The sequence below is a fragment of the Perissodus microlepis genome, chromosome 20, assembly GCF_051167445.1.
Source record: "Perissodus microlepis isolate ML-2025 ecotype Zambia chromosome 20, ASM5116744v1, whole genome shotgun sequence".
NCBI lineage: Eukaryota > Metazoa > Chordata > Actinopteri > Cichliformes > Cichlidae > Perissodus > Perissodus microlepis.
Genome location: NC_140480.1, coordinates 23010637 through 23020174, shown reverse-complemented (window position 1 = coordinate 23020174; position 9538 = coordinate 23010637). Strand labels below are relative to the sequence as shown.

The 9538-nt window shown below is 40.7% G+C and overlaps 1 protein-coding gene across 1 annotated transcript; it reads left to right on the top strand.

Moving 5' to 3' along the window:
* The first annotated feature begins 6585 nt into the window (after positions 1–6585).
* On the top strand, positions 6586–9474 carry b3galt4 (UDP-Gal:betaGlcNAc beta 1,3-galactosyltransferase, polypeptide 4). The gene has a single exon (XM_084915927.1). It carries the CDS (start codon positions 7356–7358, stop codon positions 8469–8471), a length of 1116 nt encoding a protein of 371 aa, XP_084772053.1. The 5' UTR covers positions 6586–7355; the 3' UTR covers positions 8472–9474.
* The last annotated feature ends 64 nt before the right edge of the window (positions 9475–9538 follow it).

The following is a 9538-nucleotide window of genomic DNA, read 5'->3' as shown; positions in this document are numbered from 1 at the left end:
ATCTGAAAGTCATGTACTTAGGAAATGGGAGGGAGAATCCAGCAAAGTCCTGCCTTTGGAGATCCATCTGAACCTTCAGCTTTTCAATCTACTGTTCACCGAATCCTCACCAGGAATGGTCTCAGTGGTCTCAGGGTGGCTGTCAAGAGGCATTCTCAAGGAAGGGAAACAGGGAGAAAACATATGCTAAACTACACAAGAACTGGAATGAAAATCAGTGCCAACAGGTCTTGTGGAGTGATGAATCCAAATGTGAAATTTATAGTTCAAATTGTTGTCAATATGTACAGAGGAAGTCAGGAGAGAGGTACAACAGTGAGTGTCTACCGTACATCCTTAAAAAAATAGCGTAGACTCTGCAACGTCTCGGGGCTGTATTTTAGCCAGTGGTGTTGGGGATCTTATCAATCTTGATGGAATTATGAACATCGAAATGCACGATCATATTTTCATCAGCCGTACAATAAGATCTGGAAGGCACCTGACAAGAAACAGCTTCATTTTTAAGCATGACAATAATCCCAAACACACTGCCAGTGCATTAACCTGTATGGAAAAACACACAATGGAGCACTATCAGTCAGTGACCGGCCTCCCCAGAGCCAGACCTCAACACTGAAGTAGTGTGAGACAATCTTGACAGAGAACAGAACAAAAAGCAGCCACAATCCAAAGCTTTTAAATGTTCTTCAAGAGCCCTGGAAAACTATTTTTGAAGATTACTTAATTAAATTATGAGAAAGCCCAAGAGACAGACTGTGTTAAAGTATAATTGTAGAATTAAAACTGTACAAACTCTGTTTTGGGGTTATAAATGCTAATTACATGTGTTTGCACATGTTTCATACCCAAGATACTAACAGCACAAAGGCCCATATTACATAAACTTTAGATGAAAAGGCTAAAATTAACCCATATGGAAAAGATATATATAAATCTTATAAAGTTTGTATCTGTCTTGTGTGAAACTTGTATGAAAAGCATACAAGAGTGAAAACAGATATAAGATCCCTTGAAAAATTATATAATGAAACTTGTATGTTTTGGATACTTACTAAAACAATATATGAAAGTAATGAGAAAGTGGCCACTTTCATGAGTAAATCATGTAAGCCTTATATGATTTACTCCTGAAAGTGGCCACTTTCATGAGTTAAATCATATAAGTTTTTACTATTTCTTTTCCATATGGGAAAGTAAAGTGCAAATATGATAAAAGGTGAAGCCACACACCAAAAAATGTGAAACATATATCTTGCCCACTGAAATAAATGCTTTTCATTTCCTTTTCAAATCTACACCAAGCCTCTGAATTTGTATTATTATTTGAGACATTTTTGTATCATAATCTTTCTATTTTCCTTTTTTATTCTCACTTTTGAAGCAACTGTGCTTTTCTAACAATAATGATGGTAAAAAAAAAAAATACATGGTACTCATAAATATACCATACCCAGTTATGTAAAGTTATGGGCATCAGGCAAGATTTCTTCACATGAAAGTGAATGACTGAAAATCTAATTTATTTCAATTTTTTCCACACCACTTTAAACACAGCCTACAGTGAATAAAGACTATCAAACCATCATGTTTTGTTACACCGCACTTCTTTTTTTAACTGGCATTTAACAAATTAAAGAGACTTATTCATATCTTTAATGACCTCTGTTATACATGCAATATGTGGGCTATACGCTCACAAGATACTTTATTACACCTTCCTTGTACCTTGGACCCAATTTTGCCTTTAGAGGTGCCTCAATTCTTCATGGCATAGATTCAACAAGGTGCTGAAAACATTACTCAGTGATATTGGTCCATATTCAAATAAAGGCATCACACAGATTTTTAACTTGCATGTCCATGATGTGAATTTGTCATTCCACCATATCCCAAAGGTGCTCTGATCTGGTGACTGTGGAGGCCTTGTAACGGGTGGTTATGTGAGTTCCTGCTGGCTACATTCATTCTCTTTAAACTCTGGAAATGGCTGCTTTTCAGCTGTCAGCCACACACACCAAGAACAACCTCAGGACCCAGTTCATTCCTTTTATGCAGGTGAGGTGTGATTACTGATGGCGATTACTGTGTTGGCCTCCCCTGCCGCTGCGCCAAAAACCACGCCCACCACAACAGATTTGTATATTCTGTCCCATTAGTCTTCTGCAGTTATCTCATTCCGTCTATCTCAGATGAACTCTATGCTGCATGCATGTTAGTAAGTGTTCATTGTAAATATAATTTAGTTATCTTTTTACGCATGGAGGCAAGGATGGGGCTACAATTTGTATTTAACTGCATTTTAGAATAAAGGTCAGCCTCATGCGATTAATCAAGGTGTTCAGTGTGTTAAGTGCTAATAGAAAAAAGAAGCACACTTTGCCAATATTTGTTTCCTGAACACAAATTCCGAAATAGCCCATAAGCTGTTCATTTCTTAATACTTATTTCCTTCCTGGTCACTACCAATGAACATCTTTGCATCTTTAGCTCTGCCTCCTGTGTTGCTGCTATTTGTCTGTTACAAATGACCCCTGACACTTGTCTCCACCCACTCCACCCTGTCTGCATGCTCTTCTTCACCTCTCTTGTGCACTGTGTGTAAGTTTGGATGGTTCATCCCAGGTATTGGGATCCCATCGGGGCTCAAAGCCGATACCAGACGTAATCCCATCATCTTAAACCCATCTCTCACCCCTACCACACACCCCACCACTATTTCATGAGTAGTAATATGAAGGCACTTTTTTTTTGCCACAATAACACTGTATCGACCCCCCAATGTTCCTTTAATGCAACAATCCCTATAATTATCTAGTAGCCACACACTGCAACAGTAAGACTTGATGATTAGACAGAGGGGGTTACAGGTAGGGCCCCAACAGTCAGCAAAACAAGTCATAAAACAATAAAAGCGGCTTCCTTATCAAGAGCATCCCAGCACACACATCCCAACTGTAGTTCCATAGTTTCCACCTTTTTTCTTTACAAACTGCTCCTTTATCCGGCAATTACACCTCCTACTGACTAACCGAACCTCCATAGTTTTTCCACCTTTTTCTTTACAACCTGCTCTTTATATCTGCATCTCAGAGGCCAACTGAAACCAAATCCACCTATATAAAAACACCCCATCAGACACGCAGTATTTTCCTCAGCACAACTGCCGCAAGGTATATTGTTTTAACTTTTTTTTTTGGACCCCAGACACAGCGGTGTGAGGTAGTTAACACACAATTTGGCCATGTAGAAAACATCGCTTGTTTGGAACACAATAGCCGAGAGGTAAAGAAAAACGAATCTCAAAAAAAAAGAAAACTTAGAATCTCAGATGTTGAAATTCAGATGGTTTTTTTTAAGTTTTTTTTAAGTATGGGTAATGTATTATTTGAGATCTAAGGCATACACACACACACACACACACACACACACACACACACACACACGGAACAACAACAAAAAGAAGAAGAAGAAGGTGTAGTTTACTACGCATCATAAAAAATGCAATCATTCATCTTCCAACTGTATCTTTCTGTTCTGACTTTGTGTGTGAGCGTGTGTGAGGCTGTTAGCTGTGTTGTCCAGCAATAAACTTATCTACAATGTGTTAGTAAAAGAGTGACTTGTACTTCTGTCCCATTAAGCAACGGTTTAACAAATTTCACTGCAATCTATAAAAGGAATCTGGGTTTAAACAGAACATAGTAGTGTTGGATTAAGTGTAGGAAACACTAGTATACAGTGTCTATGGAACAAATCTCCTTCAACATTCGCAATGACCCAAGTGGATGACTACAGCCATTTCTCTCAGTTGATTGTGTTTAAGGAAAAAGCAGCTAAATACACTGAGACTGCTCCACGCTGTTAGTGAGTCAACTCTGGATGTCTGTGGGTTTTGTTAACTTGGAGTGAACAAAAGCAGAAAAACACTAAAAGATGCCGACAGTGAAAGTCTGGTTTATTTCATGAATACAATGAAACATTTTACAGTTTACAGAGCAAAGCAACATATATGATAAATAGATACACATAACACAAACAGTGAGAAGTAAAACTCATCGTCTTACCAGATGTTATATTCTGTAAACTTAAAATAAACTGCTGAAATTAGAGTTTAGTGTTTTTAAGTAATCTATTAAAGTCATGTAGTCATGAGTCAACATTACAAATATTTAGATTCTTGTTTCACAATGTGCATGAACTCAAAATCTTTAGAGTTTCATATTTATAAAGTATCGCAAAGAATACATTTATGCCATTGTATGAGCTACACTTCTTGTAAAAAAAAAATGATTGGAGATGCATTTGAGAAAAGCTCCTGCCGTGACCTTCCATCTGTGAGGACACGCACACACACACACACACACACACAGAGAGACAGAGAGAGAGAGAGGGAGATCATTAATACGAAGGATTGGAGCCGGTTTTGGATTTTCACTTGTTGTTGGATTTAATATGAACAGTCACATAAAATTCATTATAATTTTTTGCCTTTGCTTCAATTAAGATGTTTCTTTAAATCTACAACACCTTCCTTCCTTTTCAAAAAGTTTACTGACATAGTAAAGAAGTAGCTAGGGAACTCAGTAAGTATGAGCAACAGTAGCTTAAGGACACTTTCTCCAATAAATAGGATTTCATCATCTGCAGTTTGTCAAAAAGTGCCATATTAAAAACAATTCAGCAGACCCTCAGAGTGCGGATACAAACTGTTTTCAGCTATAGAGGTGGAGGTACGCTTCATGTACTTATCAACATACAGTTCAGAGGCTTGCATTAGAGTGCATTGGTGCTTGGGCATCTTTTATTTAGCATGGTTATACCATTGTGGATTTAGCTATATAAATATGCTCAAGAGTCTATCATATGTTTGACATGCAACTAAAAATTCGAAAATATATTTTTAAATCAGTAACTTTGCAAATTTAGAGGAAATGTTTTTGGACAACACATGTGTCACATTTTAAACAGGGTTTAAATAATCAGCGCTGACATACAGACATTTATGCGCTGGGCATAACAGACATGCTTACCGTGTGAAAGGACCGCGGATGTCTTGGAGCAGAGAAACTGTTGGGGCCCTACCTGTAACCCCCTAATCATCAAGTCTTACTGTTGCAGTGTGTGGCTACTAGATAATTATAGGGATTGTTGCATTAAAGGAACATTGGGGGGTCGATACAGTGTTATTGTGGCTAGTTAAGAATATGTGGTTTTTAGAAGTATCACAAGAAAAGTTTATTTCTAAAGGGATACATGTTGTTTGTGGTACTCTGTTTAAAAACTACTAGGCCCTGTGTCTTTCGGAGCGCAAAAGAAAAGTGAAATGCTCCTAAACTAGCTAAATTAAATCATCTATGTCTAAAAAAAAAAGTGCCTTTATATTACTACTTTCATGCATGCCCTGCACCACCCACACAAACTTCTCTGCCATTCCTGGCTTATACAGTACAGTTCTCCAATCTTGCAGACTGTCATAAGCTTTCTCCAGGTCCACAAAGGCCTTTGCTGTACTTCTCCATTAACACTTTCAAAATAGACATCACATTTTTAGCTTTTATTCCTGCCATAAACCACACTGACGCTCAGTGATTGTGATCTCTTTCTTTAACCTAGCTTCAACCACTCTTTCCTATAGCTTCCCATAGCTAGCGGTATGACTTATCAGCTTTATCTCTTTGCAGTTACTACAAGGTTTATGAATCCCTTATTGCACAGAGGTAAAGCAGACATGGTCTGTATTCCCCTTAGCTCTTTGTAAGTTTTCATTTTACTCTGCATGCCTGTCTTTCGGATACTTCCTGTGTTTTTATCACTTGCTGTGTTTCACTTCTGGTCCCACACCTCTCAGTCTTTGTCATTAACATCCTGTATACCATTCCCTCTGGTCTTTTGGTTTATATTTCCCTTTTGCCTTTCTGGATTTTTTCAGTTTTTGCCCTTGTGAATATTTATGGTCACCCTGCTCCCACCGGAAGTTAAGCATGCTTGCTACCTTAAAACCCCAAAACCCAACACTGCCTTCTTGTAGACATGTAGCCTGAGCAAAACATGCAGGAAGTATCTTCCTTATATGGAAGATTATGGCTCCCAGTAGACATCTGTATTGGCTATGTCAAGCTGTTCATATTGTGGTGATTTCCCTGGGATTTTCCTGGTGATACATGCAGGGTATTGGACAGCCCGTTACTGTTTAGGTTGTTTTAACCATCTTATCTTTCCTTTAGCTTGTTTATAATTCTTGTATCGGTTGTGACAGTGAATTTATTTTTATTCATGTGATTCTCTATTCAATACACTCCAGAGTCAGCACAGTTTAAACTTATCATTTCATAAATGATAACTTTAAGCTTATTATTCATGATAAATGATAATTATGATAAAGGTGTTTAAGACCTAGGACGTTTCTGGGTGGTTAACTGTAATGAAAAGAACTACACTTTAAATAAAATACCACTTGATTGCTTCAGTTTTTCCCCAAGCGCAGTTTTAGCGTGTGGGATAGGCAATTTGCTTACACACACACTCTCACTTAAGGACAGGAAGGAAACGTAACCAAGCATCACCACCAGGTGTCACCCTGCACCATCCCGTATGACAGGAGCGACTGCAGAAGAGAAAAACGCAGCGCCGCTCCACACTGATTCAAAGGAAATTTGATTCATATCTGAAAATAGCGCATTTTCAGATATTTTTCCACTACTTTGGATTTTCTAGTTTGTAAATCGCACGCTGGGGTTTTGCCACTTCATTGAAAAAAGACTGCAGCCAAGACTCACATCTTTGACTGATTCTAAATAATAGGATCAGAAGCTATGATTACAGTCTTTGGATGTCATTTCAGAGCCTGTACGGCCATCTGGCTGTAAAGGAATACGTAGCTTTGTGACCTAAAAAACGCCGACCTTCAAAGCAAAGAAGCAGAAACAGCTATGCCCCGGAAAGTCTGACAAACAAGCATGGGTGGAGTAACGGGTCTTTATCGCGAATAGCTCGACCTTTACCTCATCATAAACGCTTCATAAGAGCTGGGCCAAGAGAAAGAGGGTAGCGGAGGGAATCGACCGTTTCATATTCGCAGCTGCAAACCCTACTTTCTCAAAATCCAATCAAGCTGCAGCATCAACACAAAACTAAAAGCTGGCGCATCCTCCCACTGACACAGTCTACTGCTGCTCCTACTGTAACTGAGACCGAAAGAGGAACGAAGGGGGACGCCGGAAGGTTAAAAAAAAGCAACAGAAAAAGAGACGCAATGACAAGGAGATACCTCTAGCTGTGAAGTCGAGGGACAGCCAAGGATTAAACTGCGGGGGGATTGTGGCGGCCACAGCGGTCTTCAGCAGAGGTTGGTCATGATCGGACGCGCATTATGGGTATGTAAGACCCGGGTTGGAAAGAGGGGTAGCAAGCCTGGGATTCTGCCTTTTCTATGCGCGGTGATAGCGTGCTCAGCCCTGTCGGCTCTGCTTTTCGTGGACTTCATTGAATCATGGGTCACCTCCATGGGAATGAACACGGTGGTAGAGCCGCACATCGGGATCATCCCACCGCAAAGCGTCCCTCCTACCAGACCGGAGGAATTTTTGCTCATGCCTAGCCCACTTGTGTGCCAACGTGCCAAGCCTTACCTCATCATGATGGTTACTTCGGCTCCTGCCAATCAGAGGGCTCGCCAAGCCATCAGGGACACTTGGGGAGGGGAGGTGGAGGTGAGAGGTCTGCGGGTCATGACACTCTTCATGGTCGGCGTGGCGTCTGACCCCGGACTGGCTAAGCTGCTAATAGAAGAGGCTCGGGAGAAGGGAGACCTGGTTCAGGGGCGTTTTTTGGACACGTACTCCAACCTCACCCTGAAGACTCTGTCCATGCTGGGCTGGACCCGGAGGTTCTGCCCTCAGGCTCACTTCATGGCCAAAGTGGATGATGATGTCCTGTTCAATCCCAGCGCTCTCCTACACTTTCTGAATAAGAGCCGTAACCCCTATGAACAAGGAGACTTGTACCTTGGCAGGGTGCATCTCCATGTGGCTCCCGACCGGGACCCGGACAGCAAGCACTACCTACCCTCAGGAGCCTACCCTCCTTCTGTCTTTCCAGACTATTGCAGTGGCACAGCCTATGTATTGTCCCGGTCTGCATTGCTCAAAATTTCCCTGGCAGCCTCTGCATCACCTTTATCCACACCTCTTCCGCCCGAGGATGTGTTTGTAGGCTTGTGTGCCCGGGCAGCTGGAGTGCTCCCCTCACACTGCCCTCTCTTCTCCGGTGGACCAAGTATGCCGTACGGACGCTGCTGCTATCAGGCCATGGTGTCCATCCACCACATCCCACCCAGAGACATGCTGCACTATTGGGCTGATGTGCATTCACCACCTCCCTGCTCCTGGTTGAATGTACGTGCTTCTTTGGGGATTTGCAAAGTCCGGGCGATGCTGGGCACAGCTCTGGGATTGGAGCAAGGATTGTGAGGGTTAACGGAAAGCAAACTCGGACTTATTTGGAGGCTGTGCCTCGCTTCAATACTGTGAACAGCACAAGTGCTCTTTAGGCTGTGAAGCTACACGTGCACTACGAAAATGCTACTTTGTTTAATTTGAAAGCTTTATTTTTTTAAACACCTCAATGTACTTATGTATCTTATTTTGCTGAAAAGGGAAGATCAGCTGGTAGTAAAGGGGGCTGTCAGGATCAGCTGTAGTATAGGGGTGTCTGCTGCCTCCCACATTATTACACTGACACGAACTGTAGATGTAGAGCAAAGTTTAGCATGCTGATGCTTTACAGTAAGGACGCACGCAGCAACTGCACATTAAAACAACATTGTTTAGATAACTAAGTCTAATGATTATAGGCTGCTACTTTCAACACCTGCACAGGCCTATAGTCTAGGCCAAGTGTAATAGTTTAAATGCATGTTCACAAAAAAATAGGACTGATATAAAATCACAGGCTTATTACACAGCAATAATGAAGTTTTAGAATCACCAATAATGACTAGAGTATTTTTTTTTTTTTTTTTTAAAAAAGGAGGGATTTATGATGTTATTCAGCCACAAGGGCACAATATTCACACACAATAAGAAGGGATTACCTCGATTACATACAGGGATCTTGGGGGGGGGGGGGGGGGGGGCTGAAACAGAATGCATGATAATTATTTTCTTAAACAACTGAAAATAAAACTAATATGATGCACATCTGAATATTTATGCATCTGACAAGTATTACTTATAAGATTCCTTTCTTATGGCAAGATTACACACTGACTGGCAGCTTTGCAATGCTGTGTGAGTTTTATGGTCAACTGTGCCAGGCTTGGATGACATACATTTTCAATGAGGCTGCGATTTGTCAATAAAACCTCGGGCTGTTATTCTCACCCACAGTGTTAAAGGGAAACGCTGATCCACTGTACTCAGGAAAAATATGTATTACATTAAAGCAACCAATAAACTACTCAGTAATGAAAAATAGGTCTGTGTTTTGTTTTGAGCAGGATTGAACATTTCTATAAAACTGTTCCTCCTCTATAAAT

Coding starts and splice junctions, on each gene's coding strand:
- b3galt4 (XM_084915927.1), top strand. CDS start 7,356: ATGATCGGACGCGCATTATGGGTATGTAAGACCCGGGTTGGAAAGAGG.